The 25,406-nt window shown below is 44.8% G+C and overlaps 1 protein-coding gene across 1 annotated transcript; it reads right to left on the reverse strand.

Moving 5' to 3' along the window:
- Positions 1 to 9,960: 9,960 nt before the first annotated feature.
- Positions 9,961 to 21,668, reverse strand: sik1 (salt-inducible kinase 1). Its single transcript, XM_012837235.3, has 14 exons — positions 21,336 to 21,668; positions 20,582 to 20,805; positions 20,241 to 20,357; positions 17,306 to 17,369; positions 16,775 to 16,936; positions 16,211 to 16,335; positions 15,990 to 16,113; positions 15,626 to 15,846; positions 14,898 to 15,047; positions 14,655 to 14,762; positions 14,220 to 14,445; positions 13,855 to 14,109; positions 13,497 to 13,689; positions 9,961 to 13,201 (listed from the first exon to the last, which is right to left on the reverse strand). The coding sequence occupies exons 2-14, from the start codon at positions 20,732 to 20,734 to the stop codon at positions 12,631 to 12,633; spliced, it is 2,469 nt and encodes an 822-aa protein (XP_012692689.2). The 5' UTR covers positions 20,735 to 20,805; positions 21,336 to 21,668; the 3' UTR covers positions 9,961 to 12,630.
- Positions 21,669 to 25,406: the final 3,738 nt, after the last annotated feature.

Raw genomic sequence — 25,406 nt, forward strand, 5'->3', positions numbered from 1 at the left:
AGAGGCCTTTCACGCTGAGTTCACTAAGCAGCTGTGTGCTGATTTGGCCTCTCTCTCACTCTCTCTTTCTCTCTCTCTCTCTGTCCCCCCCCACCTCTCTCTCCCTCTCTTAACCCCATCTCTCTCTCTCTCTCGTTCTCTCTTTCATTCTCTTGTTGTTCTTTTGAATCATTAGTCTCCTCTTTCTGTCTGCCTGTACACAGTTCCAAAGGCTGGGTTACATTACCGCTACCCATGCTATGGATCACTGACTAAAACACACTGAGTGGTAGATAATAAGCTAATGATTAGCTTTTTGTGCAGCTATCTGTAGAAGCACAGAGAATGACTATCCTAATAGGCTGACATTTGCTTGGTTGCTTTGTGGACTTGGACCATCAACATTCCCTGTAAAACTTTGTCCCCTGATAAACAAATCCTATAACATTGATTTAATTTGGATAGAATATAAAAATTCACTTTAGACAGTGTAAATAAACTCTGACATTTAGAATTGAATAATGATTGCCAGAGGGGGAACTCCTCAAAATCAGACTCCACGGACAGATTAATTGAAAGGGGGATACTCTCCTGGGAGATACATCTTTCTCTAAACTATTGATTTCTGTGGAGTCAGGAACTGAGGCCCATGTCTTCTTGAGTGATACCCTTGTGACATAAGGCCAATAGTTACACAAATGTGTCTGAGACAGGAAGCCAGGCTGATACAAACACAGAACTGAAACATGAACAGGCACAGTTTAACTCAAATGTTGCTGAAAGAGAACACAAAGTAATTTGTTTGGCAAAACAATTTTTTAGGACATGAAGTTCAGATGAACCAGAGTTCAGGTCACATGCTATGACTCGTGCAGGTTATGAGAGGTAGTGTTGTCATGGCATTGATATGGGCTATTACCTAAGAAGCTACTAGCATTAGTAACACCCACTAAAGTGAAGTGAAGTGTTGCACATGTGAGAATGGGTGTGAGAGTTTTGTATCGTCTTCAGTACAGAGAGTGGAAAAAAACAGAGTGCTTTGCTCTCTGTTAAAAATAACTAAACCATATAATAACAGCAGTCTTTAAACTGTCGTCCTTGTAACCCCACCCTCTTTGTCCTACAGAGATTGTTTTAGAAATATTTTTCAGCTCAGTCTCACACACTGAGCTCCTAAAAGAGTTCTGAAATGTCTCAGAGAGGTTTACGTAGAAGAGGAAATCCCTTTGGCTCAACACACTTGTATTGGAAAGTAATTGGCAAGCCTTGGCGAATTCTGTGACTAAACCATAAACATGAAACCAGACATGTGAAACGTATTGATGTGGGTAACTTTAATACATTTCTCAATCAAAACCGTTTGTGTATTAATCTCCAAACTTCATAATTGCTCTTTTGAAGCTGTGACTGCTCAGCGGGAAGAAGTTGTATTTAAAAAAAAATTGCCATAAGTTTACTACGTTAAGCAGACATGCTGGACACGACTGGAGCCAAGATCCAAATGGCTGTTGGGACACCATCAGTGGACCCCATCTTGATTAAAATGCATATCAAAGTTGTGTTAACATGCATGGCCATGGAATATCCATGATACACCATGACTCATCATGTTTTGGCTTTATTGTTATATTTTAATTATGATTCTATTCACCAGTGTTGCATTTCTGATTACACATGAACTGAGGCTTAGTGATGCTAAAGATAGATAGATAGATAGATAGATAGATAGATAGATAAATACTTTATTCATCCCGTGGGGAAATTTAGGTATCTTGCAGCTCTCATAAACATGACGGCATGCAGATGACGTCCGAGAGGGTCTATGCAATGGAAGCCTAGGTCCTCGAAATCACTGTGAGGAAGCTGTCCTTTGTAGATGAGTGAGCCTCAGATGTGGTGTGATAACTGTGGTTTCTAATGAGTGGCTTGAACACCTGGAACCTGTTGTAGGGCATTCCTGCACCAATCGGAATGAGGAAACCATTTAAATCTTTCAACTCAAATCTTCCGACAAAGAGTAACTGTTGTCTCCCCCTGAGGCGCACGAGAATAAGAACATTTCCTAGTTCAGCTAAGGGATGTGCTTGAATTATTTGACAATGTGTTAGCACACTATGTTCAGACAGCAGAGATCTCATTGGCAGGTGCCACTGCGGCTGCACTTTGCCACAGTGCTGTCACAATGCAGGAAGTACTGTTTCTGTGTAGAAGAAGTGCAGACTGAGACAGAGATTCAAAGTTGAAGAAAAAGAGAGTACAGAGTTGAAGAGATACAAATGTATTATGATCCTAGTGATCCTTGTGTCTACACCGTGTGTGTGTGTGTGTGTGTGTGTGTGTGTGTGTGCGTGTGCGTGCGCGCGTGCGTGTGTGTGTGCGTGTGTGAATTGTGTGTGTGTGTGCGTGAGTGAATGTGTGTGTGTGCGTATGTGAATTGTGTGTGTGTGTGCGTGAGTGAATGTGTGTGTGTGTGTGTGTGTGCGTGAGTGAATGTGTGTGCGTGAGTGTGTGTGTGTGTGTGTGTGCGTGTGTGAATTGTGTGTGTGTGTGCGTGAGTGAATGTGTGTGTGTGTGTGTGTGTGTGTGTGTGTGTGTGTGTTCCCCTGATGACAGTTGTCCTTTGCAGACTTTACATGGTTGAGCTTCGAAGCACAGGGATTTTCCTCATTCATATTCCTAGAATGTATTAACTCCTGTCACTCTGTCTCTCTTTCTCTCTCTCTCTCTCTCTCTTATTCTATCCTCCCCTGGAGAGCCATCGTTGTTTTCCTTTGTTTCCAAACATTTGCAATTTTGCATCTGCATCAATCAGTGCAGTCATTACAAAACATTTCTTGATGCATTCAAAACCTGGTCGCCTTTGAAGCAATGCACTTCCACTGTTTTCACACGTGCCCCCCTCTCTTCCCCCACCACCAGTGGCTCCAGTCAGAGGGGTTCTGCTGCTGACAGGCGGTACTGTTAGCCTCTGCACTGACTGACCTTGCCAGATTCGGCACATCTCATCCCCCTCCACAGCTCAGCTTACAGCCAGAGCCACAGCATGTCCCCGTGGAGAACAGGAGGGGGGCTATGGGTCGCGCCCCAAAATACTTCACATCTACTCACACACACACACACACACACACACACACACACACACACACACACACACACACACACACACACACACACACACACACACACACGCACGCGCGCACACATATACTCACACTGAGACGTACATGTAAGATTGGAACATGTTCAACCGGAACAACAAACACATTCAGTCTGCTCTGACAAACAAGTTGCATACGCAGTACTTGGTGTACTCAGAAGTCGTAAATACAGTACAGTATGCTGTATTTTTATGTGAGGTTGACAAGGTACTGACTGACATGTTCACAGGTATGATATATAGTCCACACACACACACACACACACACACACACACACACACACACACACACACACACACACACACACACACACACACACACACACACACACACACACACACACACAGACACACACACTCACACTCACACTCACTCAGTCACACTCTCTTGCAGAGTCAGACTCACAAATCATCACATGAGCCGGTGGCGATCATTTCACTGGCAAAACAGCCTTATTAACCGAGGCTCGCACAAAGCCGCCTCCTGCCCAGCCAGACGGCGAGGAATGATGGATCGCCGACCGCCTGGTCCACGGTGCCCACCCCGCCCCGCCCTAGTGGCCAGCCTCGGAGCTTGGCATTCCGATCAATCCTACTGAAAAAAACACTCCTGGGCGTAGTGCCAGCTGTCCTCTCGGAGTACGTTCTGTCAGTAAGTGGAGTAGACCTTGTTTACACCCATATTGCTACCTGCCTTTCACTTGAACTTGCACTGGCTTGATATGAAGCTGTTGCGTTATCCGGCTTGCTAAATAACATATCCCTCAACAATTCAGACATGGACACCATTGCTAACATAGTTCTTTACTGGTAGGTGGGAGCATAAGTCATGTTAGCACAGTAGTGTCAAAGTGATAGAAATATGATGAAGCTGGTGCAGATAGAGAGATAGATATAGACTCAGTCTTGTATGTTGGCACCATATCCTCTCAGGTTCCTTAAAATAGACATATTACTCTGTAGAATATGATGTTCATAGTTTTAGACATGAATGCTGCCTGCCTTTCATTTGCTCTTGATATGTAGCTGTTGGGCTATTTGACTGGCAGTTGACTTATCTCCCAACAATGGTCATATGGGCACCACAGCTAATATAGTCCTTCACTTGCAGGCAGGGGGATTAGTCTTGACCTGCTCAAAATGCTTCACCTGCTCGACATCTGATCGGGAAGTTCCAAAGGCAAATGTTAACGCATGGAATATCATGTCATTCATGTCATGTCATATCATGTCATATCATGTCAATATCATGTCTCTCCTCAACCATATGCAAACACATCTCAACTCTAGGGGATGGATTGTCCACTCCAGAGAGGATGTTTGTTGACTGAGAAGGTAAGCATCCTTTTGAACTCCCAACAAGAAGAAATCCAAGCTCTTAGATGTGCAATGAGGGCTGCAGCGAAGGGAACAGTCACCTAATCCGGCCTTGAACCCAGGTCCACAGGGTACTAAACCTGCACCCTGACCACAATGCCAAAGAGCCAGGCTAGGTGAGCTGACTGCTCCCTCCCTTCACTACAAGCAGACATGTTGAGCTCCAGAGGAACCTTCATACACTGAGGGAAAGTCTGCCATCCATCATATCAGTGCTGTGCAACCCTTCACATAGGGCAGACACCAAAACAACATCACCCAGGGACAGTGGGATCTCTGCTCCAAAACCAGACAGCAGTGATCAGACTCCAAAAACAGGAAGGCATGTACTTAACAGAGAGAGCCAGACTTAAAAACAAAAAGACATTTGTATGACCAAAATAATCCAGAAATTGTCCTACTCAGTGATTTGAATGGAAAATTCCTAAATATAAACCGTCTCTAAAACTCTGGCGCCCAAACACATTTAGCATGCAAGAAGCCACACACATCAGCCACACAGGAACCAGTGACCTTACAGCAGGAAATGAGGATGTTGGAATGTCTAAGTCAAGTTGCAACAAAAGCCATCAAAGCAATATCAGCCGCTCAGGTGATCATATCCTCCCCTCTCCCTCGGGTACACAAGCCACCACAACTAATTCAACCGATCAATGCTGATCTCCTAAAACTGTGTGCCTCTCTCCTGCAAGTTCACCTTGTGAAACATCCACATATCCAGCTGTACAATACATACGACCAGATCCACTTGAACAACGGAGTAAGGATATTGGCAAGAGCACTGAAAGACAGCATTGGGCTGTCATGGAAGGAGACAAACAGGCGCAATCAATATATCTTCCACAACACCCTTGAATACACTAATCTTGGGATGCACCGATACCACTCTTTTCAGACCAAGTACGAGTATGAGTACTTATTACTTACATTAGCACTTACATTTGTGTTCTTGCCGATACTGAGTACTGTTACGAGTACTTAATCATTTGCCTCTGCTTCTATTTACTTCCCATACCCAACTGTTTCCAGTCTGAAAGGACAGCAGAAAATGGCAGACAGTCATAAAATCCTGCTACCAGCTGTTTTCCAGTAAGCAAATCTGATACGGCAGCAAAAAATTAAGGCACACCTAACCGCAGCCTTGAGTTTAATGTAACGTTGCCATGAAGTGGTATCGATGCATGGTATCTGAGAATTTTGATAAGTATGAGTATATGAGGACAGGATCGGCCCGATATCTGATGCCAGAAATGTAGAACTGCTGAAAAAAAACAATCAGCCTGTGACGGATTGCCGTCACTACAGATGTGCTCTGACAGGGTGCAGGTTTGGTGGGTTGACTGCTCTCTCCCTTCGCTACACAGCCCAACTTTACCTAAGTAACTAAAATTCAGGACAGCTGTTTAACCGTGGCAGCAAAACGGTCAAAACCGATGGAACAACAGGGCCAGAACTGAAATCTAGCCCTACTGCTAGTTACCCCTGCAAGACTATTCACACTCACAGGGGCCCTTCACATAGAGAGGATTTGACGGGGAATATACAGGGACGAGGTTCGTCAGGAGAGTGCTGCCTATGGTGAAGAAACACTCGTCTGAGGTTGGGAATCCTTTAAGGGCTAGGGACTGAGCCTATTGACGAGCCTATTGATCTAGGGACTGAGCCTATTGATGAGCCTATTGCCAAAGATGGATACCCTAAGAATTTGGGTTAGCAACTCAGACCCTGACATTTAATTGAATCCTGAAATAAAAGTCGGGAGTTTTGGAAATCCCATGTTTTGCTATTCCTGATCAGGTTATTCATCTTACTTTTGTGCCAGTTTTGCAAAGCAACATTGGACTTGGTTACCCTGATCCAGATACAAACTCTTCAAGATTATCAAATCTGGATTGTCCCTCTCTGTGATGAAGTTTATGACGTACCTGAGGCTCTGATTGTCCCTGTCTGTGATGACGTTTATGACGTACCTGAGCCTCTGATTGTCCCTCTCTGTGATGACGTTTATGACGTACCTGAGCCTCTGATTGTCCCTCTCTGTGATGACGTTTATGACGTACCTGAGCCTCTGATTGTCCCTCTCTGTGATGAAGTTTATGACGTACCTGAGCCTGTGATTGTCCCTCTCTGTGATGACGTTTATGACGTACCTGAGCCTCTGATTGTCCCTCTCTGTGATGACGTTTATGACGTACCTGAGCCTGTGATTGTCCCTCTCTGTGATGACGTTTATGACGTACCTGAGCCTCTGATTGTCCCTCTCTGTGATGACGTTTATGACGTACCTGAGCCTGTTAAAGGCCCAAATCCTTTGGAATTCTCTCAGAATCAAGTACTGACTGGATGGGCAATAAGGGATGCATTTGTTATAAACTACTTTTGACTGCTTCATCTGTCATGGTTTTTTGGGGGATTATTTTATAGGGACATTTTCTTTTTTTACTTTGCTGTACCGAAAGCCTTAATAGGTAGCCTAATGTGTCCTTTTGGTTCTTTATCACTGTAACGGTTAAACAAATCAAAATATAAATAAATGTATGTGTACCACATGATACAAATGTTGTATTATTTTACCAATTTTAAAGTTTTATTACATTTGGTTCATGAAATCCATCCATCCATCCTTCTGATGGAATCTAGATTATCTGATTTTTTGGATGAAAGGTATCCCATACTTACAAAAAACAACACATACTGAAGGTTTGATCCAGATAAAAAAACAAATCTCGATTATGAGATTAAATCTGATTTTTTTTCTTTTCAACAACCCAATTTCAAGATTTTATCCAATCCGATAGGCAAAGTAATCTGACCAGATTACTTCTGACCAACTGGACCCTGGTTATTGTGGATGAATACTGCCCGCCCTCTGCTAGTCCTGATGCACTCATTAGTTTATCAGAGCTATAGATCAGTTCTCTGATCAGTTGTGAAGTTATCCTTTTAGGAGATTTTAACCTAGATTGGCATGCAGCTGATGAGTTAAATCTCACCCAAATGATTACAGAACCCACACAACCTAATGTGAAAATTCCCAGTCATTCCTCCCTGTTAGATCTCATTCCCAGTCATTCCTCTCTGCTAGATCTCATTCCCAGTCATTCCTCTCTGTTAGATCTCTTTCCCAGTCATTCCTCTCTGCTAGATCTCATTCCCAGTCATTCCTCTCTGCTAGATCTCGTTCCCAGTCATTCCTCTCTGCTAGATCTCATTGCCAGTCATTCTTCTCTGCTAGATCTCGTTCTGACTACCAGGCCACATCATTACATGTCTAGCTGTGTGTTCCTAATAGACCTCAGTGATCACTGTCTAGTGGGATTTATTAGAGGCTGTAGAATGAAAAGATCAGGACCTCAGTATGTCTATAAGAGGTCTTTTAAAAACTTTGATGTGCAGGCATTTTTACATGACCTAATTTTCTGCAATCTCTCTTCTGTAGATCTCATCCCAAATGCTGAAATTGCACTGCAATGCTTTCTGTTTGGTTTTAACTTCTAAACATGCTCTATTTAAGAGAACAAAGTGTGGGTGCTGACTAGATCCACCAGTTGTGATGTGGACTGGTACATATTTAGAAATATACTGTATGTACTTACATGGTGAAAAGGGCTAAATCTACCTACAATTTAAACAATTTGACACGGCCTTCTCTGTGTTTCAAAGGCATTGCTAGGCAAGTTACACTTCTACATAACTTCTCTTTAAAGGTCAAATCCATTTGTCAGAAGTCTGTTTTCTAACCCTTGAAACACCTCACATCAGTACTGAGCTTGGTAAATCTGTCATCAAATACATGGAACAAATGTCAAGAGCTATTTACGGTAGACGGTATGCATCAGTAGACCAATTTAGGGGTATGCTAGATGATATGGTTGTTGTTGTATTCTTGCTTTGCCTGATTTGCAGACATGTTTGTTATTCCTTTGGCGTTACTTGACTTTCTCTACATTTTATTGTTTTTATTGTTGTTGTATATCCCTCTTAGCAGACATATTTGTTGTTATTTGTTTTACATTTGACTTTTTCACCATTTCATTTTCTTTTATTGTTGTTGTTATTATATACTGTATATCATTTTTATCCAGACACGTTTGCTATTAATTGTTTTTAATTGACATGTTCATCCTTTTATTGTTATTATTGTGGTTGCTATGACAATGCCTGTATGAATGTGAAGTCAGGGCATTGCTGTAAAAGAGCTTAATGCTCAATCAGCCTTCACCGAATAAACAACGACTGATGAGGAAGTCTTGTTATTTCAGTACTGCCAAAGTGATAGAAATGTGATCTAGCTGATGCAGAGAGAGAGAGAGAGAGAGCGAGAGAGTCTTGCATGTTGACACCACATCCTCTCAGATTCACGTTCATAGTTTTAGTCATACTTGCTACCTGCCTTTCACTTGCATTTGTGCTCGCTTGATATGCAGCTGTTGGGCTATTGGACAGGCAAAATGACTTATCTCTCAACCATGGTCATATGGGCAGCACTGCTAACATAGTTCTTCACTCGTAGGCAGGGGGATAAGTCATGTTAGCACAGTAGTGTTAAAGTGATAGAATTATGATGTAGCTGGTGCAGAGAGAGTGAGAGAGAGAGAGAGAGAGAGAGAGAGAGAGAGAAAGAAAGAATATTGCAGTCTTGTATCTTGGCACCATAGCCCTAAAATTGACATGTAACTCTGTAGAATGACATTAATAGTTGTATCCACAGAGTGCTGTGGCCATGCTCAGACTGGGAGGAAAAGGCTAAGGTAGTGCTTGAATGCCTCTGAAGGCTCAACCCACAACCCAGCTACCTCTGTCCCTGATCTGTCACTGACTCAGTGGACGGGTGGCCTGCTGCTGGCCCTATGAGTAATACAGGACCAGCAGGGTCACCTGTGCACCTCACAGTCTGCATCACCACTACGCGTCATCGCCTCGTCAATAACTCATGCAGCGTTTGAGACGTCAGTGGACAGGAAGTGCCAGAGGAATACATTTTTTTTATGTATTGGTCATGCATTCGAGGTTTCATTTAGCAAACTTGCTGAAGTTTCTCTGAAAGCACAGCTAATCCATCTGATTGGATGGAGCACTACCAATTTGGCCTTATAGGCTGTAGGAGAAATGCAATTTAATCTTCTGGAAAAAAAAATAGCAGTGGGCTACAACATCAAAGAACTACATTGTCATTGACGTGCATCAGTAATTGAATAATACTCGCACTTCAAAAGAAAACTAACGTCATGAACTGCTGACTGCAACTACTCACTAAGTATCTCTGTGATGTCAGCTGGATTATGAAACAGCCTGCTGTAGCATGTTGTCTGTGCAGGTGTTTTTGATAGAATATAATTTTTGTAAATCCTTAATCTTTCAAAATGATGAAATGTTTATTGCTTTTTATTGTCTAAGGTTGACTGAAAGTAAATCAGGCAGTTCCAAGGAAAACAAAGTTTCACGTGTGAATTTTAAGGAAGTGAATTTTATTCAAATAAATAGCCACATAAATAAAACAATCGTTTCATTTCTACATCACTCTTTCACCTTCATACAAAAAGCTCGTTTGTCACACACGCACGCACACAAACACACACAGCAAGGAAATCAGGAAATTACATCAGCAATTGGAAATAACCAAAAATGAGAAACATTTAGATCTGCATCAAAGGTTGTAGTGTGTCCAATGGTTACATGTCACATCACTGGTCATAGTAACCCTCTGGATTCATCTTCCTCGGAAACAAAGAGGTTTTTCAAATGAGCGATATTCTAATAAAGTGCATTTTTTCCCAACAAAGCAAAGTAAACTAAAGTATTAAAAATTGTTTTTTTTTAAACCATAGACTGAAATGTTGGGGTCATCAGTTTATGTGCTTTTAGTAGAATCCTGAACTAAAATCAACCTGTTTTTCTTTCCACGTGTAGGATTTGTTCGGAAAAAGGCACAAGCGTTGGTGGAGAGTGCAAGCTACATCATTGGACGGAGCAAATGTTAACACTGTGTAATGACTGATCCCACCTCAAACATTTTTTTTTTCTGAATGAAAATTTGAACATTGTCTCATATTGTTCTTGACAAGGAGAAACGCTCTCAAAGATACTGTGAATCGACCAAGCAAAGCATTCAAGTGGAGCACCACTTCTGGAGAAATCTACCCAAACCAAACTCCAGTCAAGGGGGTTGACACAGCAAATTCAATGGTGGTGTTTCAACAACATACAGTTAATCTGAAATAAAAAAGCTCATGAAACACAATTGCACTCTACGTTTAGCATCTAAGAGCAATGTTTCTCGAGCAAAACAATTCATCCAGAAAGTCTATTGCTAAGTTGACATCAACTCATTTTCACAAGTAAAGTAATAAGAATATATAAATACAACCATGGTCCTTGTGAGACAGGGAGAATCCATTTATATCACCATAGCATCTAGTCATGGAAGCAGCTTTCGCTGAAGTGAAATGCAAAGAAAGACGTACACTGAGCTATGGAGATCAAAAAGGCAGTGATACATCTACCTCTTTCTCCCCACTCCAGATTTTCTTTGGCTTACACTAGTACGGCCATTTTACACCAGGACTCAAAGGCAACCTGTGTCGTGTAGAGACAAAACAAAAAGTCACCATGGCCTCTACTGTGTACGAATATATGTCATTCTACACTCTGTGTTCAAATAATCTCATACAATCATAAAAAAAGAAGTTAGAAAACAACCACTTTAGGCATCTGAAGCCTCTTTGTTTCCTACATGAGCTTTCTCTCCTGGTTTCTCTACATTTCAATGTGAAATATTGCACTATTCCCAAAAAAGCTTTTTGTTCTCTATTTCTGGTGGAGGAAGAGGTAGTGATATGATGCCACTATGAGTTTTTTTAGTTTTTTTTTTAAGTGGAGGAGGGTCAAAGACAATAATGAATCAAATCATTGGATTGAGGTCAAATACTTGATGTATGAACAGGAGCAAATGACTGTCACCACAGAAGACGTGGCACAACACACATTGTGTGTGTGTGAGTGTGTGGATCACAGACTGGTCATGGCATAATACAAAGCAGCAAAGCAGCTCATGTTCGCAGTCTCAGAGCACACACACCTGCGTGTGTGCACACACACACACACACACACACACTGCACCTAGCTCGGGCGGTCTCCTAGTCGAAGACTCAGGCAGCACACGCTTCTGTAATCAAGCTAGAAGCTCGCTTAACCCCCTCCACTTTTTTTTTTAAAGCATCATAACGTACCAGTTACGTCTCTGTTTTTCTCTACGTAAAGCAGCTTTAACCCCGCAAAGCATTGCTGAGCGAATTTTCAAATCACAGTTCACAAAACAATGATAGCATTTTTTCTTGAGAGATTTTGGAAGTCTAGGATGTCTGATGCTACAAACAAGGCATGTAAATCAAAGCAACTGAAAATCCCAAAACTTTGGTCTTGCCTAACAAAATGAAAAACTCACTTAGTCTGCAAACTTAAAAAAAGGAAATCAAACCAGTTCCTGCACTCTCATACAGTAAAAAAACAACTTTGACTTGACATAAGCATTTTTTTTCTTTATGGAAGTCAGTCCTCCGTTCTTCAAGTGAGTCCATTCTTTTGCACTCTCCATAGCTTTCCCCTTGGGCAAAGAGCCATTCCTTATTGCTTGTAAGGGGAGTCAAGAGTCTGACAAGAGTGGAAGGCCTCCACTGAGAGTTTGGTTATTGCTTCTTTGTTTGAGTCACAGATGCACACGACAACAAGTACTGACACATGTGGATTTGCATGTTGCTCAAAAGTGTGGAATTGTCTTTTGTATCTTTTTTTTGTTTTCTCTTGGTTTTATGTAAGAAAAGACTGTATCTAAAAGTATACAACACCTTCATTATTTTGTTTGCTACCATCATGAACAAAGTCAGATGGTTTCAGCCTCAACACTTCTGTTTGTTTGTTCATTGTTAGTGACTGTCCTCTTCTCAGCTGGTCTCATCCAACCAAACAAAGGGGTTGAGTCTAAGACAAGAGAGATAGAATGAAAGAGCAAAACCAGTGTGATGAATCGACCTCGCCTCTCACCACCTCTCACACTTCTACTCTCCATGTTTCTCCTGCAAGTGAACTTCAGACAGTGTCTAGTGTTTCGTCTCCTGCTCTCACTTCACCATCACGCAGCTGCTACGCTGCTGCTGCTGTTGTTCACTGCAGACCAGCTCCTGGACCTCAGGCTGTTGTGCGCTCGTGGTGCCCAGGCTCCAGCTGCTCTGCTGGGGCAGGAAAGAGAAGGGTCCCTGGTTCTGTGGCAGGGCCTGGAAGTGTTGGGGGGAGAGAGTCGGCCGGTGTTGGAGGAGGGGGTGGGCGGCAGGGTGCTGGCTAATGTGCAGACGCGCCTCCAGCAGGTGAGCGGTTGAGACCACAGGGGACATGGTCGCGGAGGAGGAAGATGAGGCGGAGGAGGAGGAGGAGGATGAGGTAGCAGAGAAGGAATCCACGGGCTGCCGCCAGAGCGAGGCCTGCGGTGGCTGAGGCTGTGGGGCCAGAGGGGTCTGCTGGCACAGGGGCAGAAGCACGGGTGCCTCAGAGAACAGGGCGGCGGGGGCAAAGAGGTTGGTGGGCGGAGGGGACGGCGGGTGCTGGTGCAGGTGCTGGTGTGACTGAGAGACGAAGAGGACCGGCGGCTGCTGGGCGGTCACCTGAGGCGGGGTCTGGTGCTGGATCTGGAGCATCCTGTGTGAGAAAAAGCAAAGAGTGCAAGATTAACACCACAGCCTAACTCTCAATCCCGACAGAACTGTGCACAGCGAGGACATCTTGAGACTAGCATGAAGATTTTTCAACAGTAAAATAATAATAATAATAATAGTTAATTTTATTTGTAATGCACTCTTCATTCAAAATAATCTCAGAGTGCCAACATATTAGAAACTAACTATAATAATACAATAAAATAAAAATGAATTAACATAAGCATAATAGAAAACTTTTTTAACATTTTAACATAAGAATAAATAGCGGCTCTGACCTCTGCTGGTGCAGCACCTCCTCCAGCATGCCACGGCCGCTGGGGGCGCACATGGCGGGCCCCAGGGAGCCTCGGCTGCCGCGGGTGCAAGAGGTCGGAGGGCACATCTGCCGCGCCAGCCCCTTGATCTTGTTGAGCCCCAACAGTCCCTTGGTCCGAGTGTTCTTCCTCAGCTGCCGGAATGCCTTCAGACCTGGAGATGGTCAGAGATCAAAGGTTAAATTAGATCAACGTCTAGAAAAATGAGGTAATTTCATGGCCAATAGCCATGGAAGACATGATAATGTAAGAAGGAGATAGAAAGAAAATCCTTCCACAGTCTCCCCCCTCATATGAACACGTATGAACCAGCGCTCACCTTGAGTGAGGGAGGTGTCGGAGGCTCTCCGGCCCTCCTGGAAGCTGGCTGCGTGGAGGCTGCCCTGGGCCTGGAGGAGCTGGTTGGAGGAGAAGGTGAGAGGGGTTCCAGCGGGGGCGAGTACTCGTGGGCCCAGCCCAGAGCTCAGCAACGTGGACAGGCCCTCAATGGGCTTGGAGAGGGCAGGATGAGGGTTGGAGGAGTACTTGAGGCAGCTGTCTGAGTAGGCTCCCTCAGTAGGGTGGACAACGATACCTGCAGATAGGAAAGCCCCATGAGTTTGTGTTCTGTCATACACACATAGGCTATCATAACAAAGCAGTGACTGAGACATGCTGTGTATGAATGTTTGTCTTGGCACTCACAGGGAGGGTTGCACTGGTGAAAGCGGGCCGACACCTCGGCCAGCGTGTGCCGCCGGGAAGCGGTGTTCGTCGGGGGAGTCGACGCTGCGGCGACCGAGGCCTCCTCCTCCTCGAAGTCGCGGGGGCGCACCTCCTCGCTGATGGTCGTCTCCAGCAGGCTGTTGGGCGAGATGGAGCGGTTCCACAGCAGCCCGCTCAGATTGGCCTCCACAGGGCACACCACGCGCTGGAGGGATAGGGAGAGGGCATTCACGTTAGAGCCACTGTCTCTAATGGAGTGGAGAAGGGAGGAGGGGTGGGGGTTCACTGCACATCTGTAACATGAAACAGGAAAGGGGTCTAAGCACCAGACAACTGGTGGTATGGAGGAGATCTCATCTAATGGCATGCTTGTGGAAAATGACAGGTGCTCTGAAGTCGGGTGAAAATCCTCACCTGAAACAGGCCACTCTGGTCGCAGTCCATGTCTGAATGCATGCGGGTGCTCTTCTTGGCCGGAAACGGGAAGGCTGTTCTGAAGCTATCTGTAGACTCCATGATCACCTGGAGAACAGAAGAACCAAGTCCATAATTAGAAAAAAAAGTATCACTTTTACCATATAAACTGTGCCTAGCAAGGACAACGGTCTACAAATACATGCAGGAGGTTTGCTGAAGTGCCCTGTCGCAGTCTCTCACCTCTGGGACAGCAGAGTCCGACGTGCTCCTGGGCCTCTGACCCCAGGCGCCGCCCTGACGGCTGAGCTGCTGGCTGCGGTGCTCCTTCACCCTCTCCAGCAGCAGGTAGTAGATGGCAGAGAAGTGGTTGTAGCTGCTGCTTTGGAGCGACTGCAACAGGTGGGAAGCAAATAGAATTAGAACCTTCCAATAAGCCCCGTTTGGATTCCTACTGTTTGAGGCTTACCACTACACCTCCCTAACCCCCCCCCCCCCCCCCCCACCCACCCACACATGCACGAACACACGCACGAACACACGCATGAGACAGCCAAGCCTGATCTCGTCAGGCGGAGCTGCGCGAGAACAACAAGGTGTAAGCATGCAATATGCTGGCTTTAGAAAACAGATGCCAGTTATCCAGCCTAATTCCGATGGCAAAATGCCTCTAAAGCTACGAGGCGAAGCGGGATATAGGGTGCCTTTGCTAGTGGCGCCTGGGAGGGGGTGGCAGAATGCCTGCACTAATTCCTTAGCTGTGGCACGCACAAACACCTTCCCTTATGCTTGTTAACCTCAAGACCCTATGTCTCCCACACCACTGTATAACATTTCTTCCTAGTTCTCCCCCACACTCTAACCCCCACTCTCAAACTCCCAATGTCTACCGCTCATCCAGCAGCGCCACTCCTGTTCCCGACCCTGCCCACCAGCCACCCGCTCCCTCACGCCTTCTCTCAGACGCTTACCTCCACAGTCCTCTGTCTGTCGATGCCCAGCGTCTGCATGATGCCCAGGACTGGCTCGCTGTAGTCGCCCAGGTTGGAGTTGTAGTCGGTGAGGGACATCGACAGCGTCTGGAGGGGGGCGGCGGGGTCGGCCAACATCCAGCGGTGCTGCTTGATCTGGGCCACCGTGATCCGCTTGGCAGGGTCCACCACTAGCATCTTACGGATCAGGTTCTCACAGTCTGGAGGAAGGGGTGAAAAAAACGGAGCTTGTTAACAATGAAGGCCTGACAAAGGAATTATAGATAAACCAACTGTGAGGGGAATGAGAAGTGTAATGAGCTGGTGTAGGTGGGGTGGGTTTTTTCGTTGCAGTGTGTCTTACCTTGTGACATGAAGTAGGGGATGCGGAAGCGGCCCTCTGTTACTCGCTGTCTCAGGGCAGGCAGACTGGCCCCGTCGAAGGGCAGAGAGCCACAGACCAGCACATAGAGAACCACACCCAAGCTCTGTGAACCGCACGGAAACAGGACATGAGACTCTGCTGCAAGGCTTTACATGAGCAGACTTTTTTCGACCTCACTGTAGTCTGGTGTAAATGCATACCCAGATGTCCAGCTGAGGCCCTTCGTACTCCTTCCCCTCGAAGACCTCGGGGGCAGCGTAGGGTGGGCTGCCGCACCACGTGGACAGAGGATCACCGGCGTTGTAGAAGTTCCCAAAACCAAAGTCTGTGAGCCGCATGGAAGGAAGGGGCAGAGAAAGATCCAGGAAGGACAGAGAGAGAGAGAGAGAGAAGAAGAAAAGGGATTTTAATTGACAAGCCCCACTGCCTGACATCTGCCCAGTAATCAGAATTCTCAATGCGATCTTTCACTTTAAGTAGGACAGCCTGGTAATGTGGTATAATGAAATATAAACAGCCATAATGAAAGAATGTTTAATTATGGAAAAGACATTAGGAGGTTTTTTTACCAACAGAACAAGGCTTCATGAGGTAATCACATTGGCTACATGATTTGCTTACTGAGTTTTATTTTATTACATTATCTTGTCAATGGATGCGGCTCCTAACTCCTTCTCCTAGCGCACAACAGTGTGTGCCAGCCTCGCTACCGAGCCAGTGTGTGCCAGCCTCTCTACCGAGCCAGTGAGTCACCCTGTGCCCACCTGCTAGCTTGATGTTCATATTGGCGTCGAGAAGCAGGTTCTCTGTCTTGAGGTCTCGGTGCACGATGTGGTGGCGATGGCAGTAGTCCACCGCGGTCAGAATTTGCCAGAACTTCTTGCGAGCCTCTGCCTCACTCAGCCGGCCGTTGGTGGTCAGGTAGTCTAGAGTGGCGAAGAGGAAGAAAGAGAGAGAGAGATGAGTAGAGGTTAGCTGTGTGGTCCTGAGATAACACAGACAGGTGAGCAGACAGGCTGTCTGGTTTAATTCCCCTTAGGTGGGTCTGAGGAACATCAGCTTATCCCCTCTGTGTGGTTACATAAAGCCTGCAAAATCCCACACCTGTTCCCCCCTCTGAATCCCCAACCCCACAAGCTCTTAGTGAGCTAAATGCCACTCCACTTATCCAGACCACAGTGACCACCCTGTTTCAACACCAGGCTCAAAGGGGCACACACATGCCAACCATTTTTCTTGACTGTATGGAAGCCTGGCGGGTTAATAAAGCCAGAATATTCTAAAAGTTTACTCACCAAACATCTCTCCGTTCTTCGCGTATTCTGTGACAATGTAGAGCATATCTTTCGTCTCCATAACCTGGATGGCAAAAGAAAACGAGGGAAAAACACATTAGCACTACATTACATTACTACACAAACAGACTACAGAGTGCAATGTGCGGAGAGCTAGTATGAGTTACACAGGATAAGTTGACTCAAACTCTAGGCATGTTTTTTTGGCATGTTTTTGTGTTCTCTTGCGGTCACACTTGTTCTCATTTGTTCCATATCTCCTGTCATTCACAGATGGGTGTTTGGTTTTCCATGCTATGTGTGGTTGCATAAGGGAGCTGACAAGTACTTCCTGAATGGCCTTTATTTATAGTAGAACATGACACACACACTCAGACACACACACACACACACACACACACACACACGCAGAGTAAAAAAATCCTTCTATGTCTATCCAGTTTACTCAAAACCCTATGTCAAACACATCAAGCCCATTGAAACACAAATCACTAGCTGACAGCTGAAACCTGGCTACTGCATTTCCTTCATGTATATGAAAAACACATGAACGAAAAGCTCACTGACAAAAAACAGGAATCAACTTGTGTCTTAGGAATGCCTGGAGCATCTCCCGAGGCCTGTGTGAAAACTGTACGCTGACAAGTGAACGGAAAAGAAAGCAAAAAGAGTGAAATGGTGGGAGGGAGGATGCAATGTCCCATACTCTTCCTGGAACATCCAAAAATCTTCCTGGGAGAGCCCTAAGGGGAGGGGGTGGATAGCATAGGCTAAGATTTGCACAACAGCCCATGAAAAAAAGAAAGAAGTTCACAAGTACGACCTCAGTGAAACAAGTGAGACAAAAAAGCAACGGGTTGACATAAATGTCACCAGGCTTGAGTGGGGCGAGGTACAGTTACACAACCCGCAGTGTTCACCATCGACCGGGAAGGAGGTCAAGTCAGAGCAGAAAAAAAGGGGCCTTCGCTTCCTAAGAATCCAGCCCTTCAATGTCAGGCCGGGGGTGCCAGCGATGTCACCTCTTTCAGAAGAAAAGGATTGCTTGGGTGGTACACACACACACACACACACACACACACACACATACACACACACACTCACTCGTCACTTTTTCCCTCACTGCAGGAGAAGGATGGAGATGGGAGGGGATGAGGGGATGAGGAGGGAGGGAGAGAAAAGGAACGCCTAGCTAAAAACCTCTAGTGTTGAGGGGGAAAAAGAAATGTCTGTCTTGTGACCGCCATGGTGAAAAAAAAAAATGCGAGGGGGGAAAAATCATTGTGTTTATACAAGCAGTGAGAAAACGGAAACTGCAGCTTATCATGACACGCCACGGGTCAGCAGATCCATGGCTGTTTTTTTCTCTCCCTCTTGATGGGTTTTCTTTTTATATCCCTCTCGGCTGTTTTTTAAATAAACAGATGCTTCTGTAGAGCCGTCTTATAATTTATCCCTGTCACTAAAGAAGCAAGAGAAAAAAAATGGGAGACCTCTGTATCACATTCTGTGGCACTCCCTCTCCACAATTCAAATTCCATACATGCTGCGTCTCAACCAGCGACTGTAAAAAGCAGTGCTTTAGAGTCACTGGTCTCAACCGTCATCTCTCTCCCTTTCCCACCAAAGACAGAATGACGTGACCTAGCTAGACTGTGAGAGTGACACAGATGTAAGACCATGCTAAAGTGACCACTGCCCACGAGGGGCTCCGGCACTTCTATTTGCCGTCATGTGATCCTTGCTGGGCTCATGGTACAGAAAGCGCTCTTCTGAACACAATAATAATCAGGTCAGTGTGCCAGTGAAATCTGATGAAGATTAATTCTGCTAATCTCCACGGGCCTATGAAAGACAAGGACTGTCAGGCACACGAGAGAGACCTCCAGCCATAGACGCCTGAGGACTGCTATTGCAACGAAGCAATCCTTGAGGGATGATCTTGTTTGCTAGTACTTCAGCTTCTGGGAAAATGAACAAACTTTCACAAGCTCAGCACAAGTCCGAAAGCTGGTGATCAGTAAACAAGCGCAACAGACCCAAATGGCACAAGGAGGAGAAAAAAAGAAACAAAACAAAAATGGGGGAAGGGGTGAAATATTTCGAGGGCAAACAAAAATGCTGACATGTGCTTGGCACCTGCTGAGAAAACAGCCAGCCAGCACCCAGGCATTCTTAGGACGCAATCAGATTCCCTCGTCTTAAAATCTTTATCTTTATCTCTGGAGACGGACAGCTTCACGTGAGGGCGGCTACACACTCCACCAGCGTTAATTAACATGAACAGCCAACACACTGAGAGGAGGCTAACCTCTTAAGTCACCAATCACACACACAGGCACACGTGCACACGCACATACACACACACACACACACAATCGTCATGGTCAAGGGGGATTGCACTAATGACGCATTACTTATGTTTCAGTGCAACGTGCCTAGGTGATCCACGGTCCCTTTCAAAGCTTGGAGAGCTTTGCTTTGCCCTTGTGTGACTAGCACACAGTGGGGACAGCAGCACCGCCACACATCTGTGGGCACACTACCAAACAGCAAGGTAGCCATTTGTGACCTTACCAACACCCTAAATTCCAATTTTGCACTCAAACCAGGCTTCCCTAAAATGTCCCTAAAATTACTGCAACAGTGCCACATGAAAATTGCAAAACTCTCTGTTGTGTTGTCACGGGGTAAGTTCCCGCAGATGCACATGGTTATAACTGCAGCACATGTCATTTCTTACTTCTTCACAAGAAAACCCCTACAATACCCTAGCTTAGTCATAACCACCAATGCTCTGATGCTACACTACTCAGAAGAGTACAATTATTGTTATGCTACTGAACTCCATAACGTGTATGCTATGGTAGTAATGCCTCTAGCATTATAATTTGAATTAAGGTCCTAACTGTTAGGAACTGGAAAATGGACCTACCTGGTAGAGCTTGATGATATGAGGGTGATTGAGAAGCTTCATTATCTGCACCTCTCTGTAGACCTTCTCCAGGTTTGAGGAGTTGAGCCGAGTCTTATCAATAATTTTGATAGCGACCTGCGAGTAGGGAGAACGATAAAATAAACATTTACATCGAATGTAGCAGCACATTTTCATTTTCAATATTGTAGTGCATTAAATATCACGCAATCACAGAACAATGTAAGTGTTACGAATGGAATTTTTCTGTCATGAAATTACATGCAAGTGGACTGTAATAACATATAGGAACACTGAAGAGAAACGAATAAATATTTTACAGCAGGTAAATGTTTATCTACCTGTGTTTTGGTGACTTTGTGCCTGGCCAGCTTGACAACGGCGAAGTTTCCTTTGCCCAGTGTGCGGATGATTTCATAGAAACCGACCTGAAGGGGCCTGCCTTGCGAGGGATTGGGCTGAGACCCGGGACCGCTCTCTGTCATGATCACCATGGTGCGAGGCTGTGCTTCTATATTGCCGAAGGGATTTCTGTCGGTTTTGATTAAGGTAACTTATGTTCTACCTGGAATTAAAAAGAAGGCTGATGTCAGTGCATGAAACAAATGGCAGTAACAGGTGCACAATTCTAACATAACCAAATAAATAATATTGTTATTATTAGTATTATGATTATTATTATTGATGTTATTATTTTTATTATTATCTGTAGTAGCTTAAGGCGGGAATTAAATGTGACGACTAGCCTACTACACTTAGCCTCTAGACCACTGCGTCTCTAAAGGTGACTTTCTACCAATTCGTAGTAGTAATAGTAGTAGTAATAATAATAATAATAATAGTAATAATAATAAAAATATCTATACTCATTACACTGCATTTCAAAAGGTAGAAAACTATGACGCACAGTTGCCTGCTGCGAGGCATTAAAAGTAGTCCATAATGACTTTGACAGCTGTTGGACTGTATGTTTGAATAGAACGAAAAGTAGAGACATTAGACCTACATCTGTAGACCATATATAAAACCCAAGCCAAACAAAAACATAAAATAAACTCACCTTAACAGACAAATAAGAACATAAAGTACACTCACCTTAACAGACAAACAAATTCCACCTCCTTCCACAATCGAAAAGATTCACAACTGCGGATTTACACGTCATTCCACATGGATATCAGCGCTCCGAATAAGAATAAAAACTAGGCAAGATCATACACTCTCGTATAACTTCTAGTGGTGTATGTACAGATACACTCTCTGCGTGAACCGTAGAATACAAACAGGACTATTTACAGGGATGACACTTCTGGCCACCTAAGCTTCAGCACTCGCTACTGCGATCCGCTGGTATGCAGGAAAAGGCTACGGGCTGAATCGTCTGATTTGGGAACTCCACCTCTTTCCCGTCCTGCCATAACAAATTGATAGCCACCTCATTAACGTCACACGCGCGTCAGAGCTAAGAGCGGGGCGCAAGGCCGGGCTAGCGCGCAAGGCACAAGTTGCCGGGCAACAGTGCAGCTCGGCGTACGGTGACGTGAGTGGTGATGGAGGGGTTGCTTGGAGATGAAGACGATGACGCCAGTCCCAGAGATGTGTCACCACGTGATTTTCCTCTCAAGCTGTTACTGTGTGTGTTGAGCGCGGGGCAGCGCTAGAGTCGACTCCTGCTGGAAGGCATTCGGTGCTAGCAGCTTTCTGAACAGAAAATGTTCATTCTGAGTGAGGGCTGACTATTTCCTCTTATTTAAGTTTCACATTGGGAAGTTTAGTTTGTTTATTTGAACAACTAGACTTTGATTGCACACATTTTTTTTTTACATTTTCCACCATTTGCCTTTCATAGCAGAGATCTTTAGCATTTTCTGCTAGAAAGGGAGATTAACTCTTTTTGCATGCACGCATTTGCATATCCCCCACACACACACAGAGAGATAGAGCAAAAGAAAATGATTTTGCACTCATCCCTGCTCCTATACGTTTGCATAAAGATGTGTGTTTGAAGTTCATGCCTCTTTTTCAGTGACAAGGTTGTCTGTAATCCACCCTGATCTCTGCAGAATGAGAAAGGAGAGGATGTGTGCATGTGTGTGTTCCTGTGTATTTTAAGTGCTTATTTAGTATGCTGTACAACAGGCAGTGTATATCTCTTATGTGTCCAACCTTTAGCAAAGCTGCTGAATTTATGCGTAATGTCATAAAGAAAGCACTGATAAACATGCATGCATTTACACACACATCCACACACACACACGCACACGTACACGTACACACGTACACACACGTACACACACACACACACACACACACACACACACACACACACACACACACACACACACACACACACACACACATAGACACATTCATGCACCAGTAAGCATACTTACTCTCTCTAACAGATAATCAATATTCTGAATTTGTATTCAGAGCAACTGCCTCTGGCTCCTTTTCCTGGGAAAGCCATTTACACAGGGAAGTTTCATGGTGTTGTCTGACATTTAATGGGATAATCACTTTATCGGGCCGTCCCTATTGCAAGGTACCAGTCTCAACTCGGTAAACAGAGAGCGACGCATCGAAACTGCATTCTGGAAACCGCACACTGTGGAGTCAGAGCATACCCTTCTACACCCACACATGCATGCACAAGTTTGCATGTACAAACACACACACTGCAGCAACACACAACAGCCAAGAGCAACCACAGTTCAGATCACACACTGATAAGACAAACCTTACAGAGGATGTAACCAAATGTCAAGGTTTCAATGCTTCACTAATATACTGCACTGATATTCTGCTATGTCATTGAAATACCTGCATTCTTTTGAAATGCCAATAGCGTCATGTATGCCAGTTAACACACTCTAGCTGTCTTAGGGCCCCCTATGTGTCACACACTGTGATAGCTTTCATTGTTTCCATTGTTTCAGTGACTCAAATCACTCGAGCTAATGTCCTGGCTACCATGTGGATCTTATTAAAAAGTGATTAATGTCAAGCGGGATCATTTGTTACAGCAAAGCATATGTGCAAGATCGCCCACTTCCGAGCCATGTGCTCGCAAGATGTCCACAAACCAGATTTCACCTTGCGTCCTATGCCTCGAGCTGAACATCTTGTTCTGATACCTGGGATGGATTGTACAGATGACTGTGCCTTTTGGAGGAGTAGGGGGTGGGGGAACCCAGGGTTTCATAACAGTGTCTGGTGTGGTTAACTCATCCCACATTTGTCTGCTGGCAATTATACCTGGCGTACTGTGCTGTCCACTGGGGATACATAGGAGGTGTGAGAGTAAGTGCAGCTAACGCGCCAACGTGCTAACGCTACACTGTTGTGTGTGATACTGCACTCATTTTTATTCGCTTTAGGGTTTCTGCGGATGAAAATGTTCAGCATGAGTGTGATTGGCTTTTCTCCTTGGTGGGGGTTGTGAGTTACACGGCCTTGTTTTGACAGTTTGCATATGGGTCTTGAATGTCACAGTTCGAGGTTTTGGCACAAATGTGGTAGAGCTGCAGTTTTACATCCTCCTGTGCTGTTCCTCAAATTACACATTTTCATCCATTGTAACAGATAAGAGAAGTGATTGAAGAGGTTTTTAACAGTGGACTATAAGGGACACGACATTTCTGACATTTGAGTATACTCATATCTGGCCTTTGTTGTTGTTCTTTTATTTATGGGAATGATTGTTCCCTGGCAGAGCTGGAAAACACCAAGTTGTCCGCACAGTAAATTAAACGAGAAGGTGGCAACATGTCTAATTTTCTCTCATTGAGAGAGTCTCAATGCTGTTCGCAAGTCTTGACATTAATTAGGGGTCTCCCAGAGAAAGACTTGACCTTTTCCAAAGATGGGCGATACGCAGCCTACGTAATGAGGGGAGAGAAGAGGGGTTTTTCAAGAGTAGTAAACATGCACACCAGCACAAACAAAGCCTTTTCCATTGGTGACTAAAGAGCATCAGTGTGAGTTGTCTGAGTCATGGCAAAGATTGCAGGTACTGAAGATGACCTCCAAACAAAAGGTAAATACCAGCAGAGCGAAAGGAAGTCGGAGAAGAGAGAGAGAGAGAGAGAGAGAGAGAGAAAGACATAGAGAGAGCATGTGACAAAGAGGTTGAGAAAGAAAGTATGCAAGGGGGGAAGAGACACAGACAGAGAGCGTTAAAGAGAGAGTGAAAGAAAGTAAACATCACACCTGCAGCACAAGAGAAGAAAGAGAGAAAACAGGCCGTCCCGCGCTGCTGAATAATCTTCGCTCTTGCTAGAGGAATGCAAAGTGCAATGCAAAGTGCCCAGATCGGCCCCAAAGGTCAAACCACCTCACCTGATGACACCCCCAGTCTCTGTAGTGAAACTCTACACGCCAAATGTCACGGCACACTTCTCCTGTGCTCAGCCCCCAGATGTTCCCTTGGCCTGAGAGGGTTTGCATACCTACTGCTATTGCCAGGGCCCAGCCCGTTTCCATATCTCCTGCTTTTTGCATGTTATCTGCTCCTGATAGGGAATTACTGGTTATATAACTCCACTTGAGAGCCTTGATGCACTCTTATGCTGGTGAGGGTGTGTGCACAGTGAGGGTGTGTGTGTGTATGAGACAGACAGAGAGAGTGAGAGGGTGTGTGTGTGTGAGGGGAGGGGTGTCTGTGTGTGTATGTCTTACTTTTTCAGCAACTGAAATTGCAGACAAGGTGCATAATGGTTTTTATTGGGCTGGTTTGCTTAGGAAGTTGAAGGGAACAGGACAGATGTTTGAATACAGGAAAGGTCTAAATAGTCTAAATATTACATTTCATAACTTGTAGCAGCTGTACATTATTAGTTTCTTTACCGCAGAGTTTGAATGGACTGTGTGACTGGGAAGGACTGTGTGAGCCCATGCGCAAACACACACACACACACACACACACACACACACACACACACTCACACACACACACACACACACACACATACTGAGAGAGATATAAGCGAAAGAGATGATTCATGGTATTCTCCAAGCAGACTTCCTTTGACAGTATCATTCAAGGTTACAATGTTATAGAGAGAAAAAAAGAAACAGACAAGAGAGAGAAAGAGAAAGAAAGAGAGAATATGTGGGAGCGAGACTGAAAAGAGCTTCCACTGACATCTATTTTCTTCTCTCCAA

The sequence above is a fragment of the Clupea harengus genome, chromosome 2, assembly GCF_900700415.2.
Source record: "Clupea harengus chromosome 2, Ch_v2.0.2, whole genome shotgun sequence".
Classification (NCBI taxonomy): domain Eukaryota; kingdom Metazoa; phylum Chordata; class Actinopteri; order Clupeiformes; family Clupeidae; genus Clupea; species Clupea harengus.

Excerpts from the sequence above, each read along its gene's own strand:
- sik1 (XM_012837235.3), bottom strand. The coding sequence starts at position 20,734 with ATGGTGATCATGACAGAGAGCGGTCCCGGGTCTCAGCCCAATCCCTCG. Across the intron at positions 20,358-20,581 it reads ACAAAGTCACCAAAACACAG|GTCGCTATCAAAATTATTGA; the intron begins GTAGATAAACAT and ends CCCTACTCGCAG. Across the intron at positions 16,114-16,210 it reads GGCCTCAGCTGGACATCTGG|AGCTTGGGTGTGGTTCTCTA; the intron begins GTATGCATTTAC and ends TGCGGTTCACAG.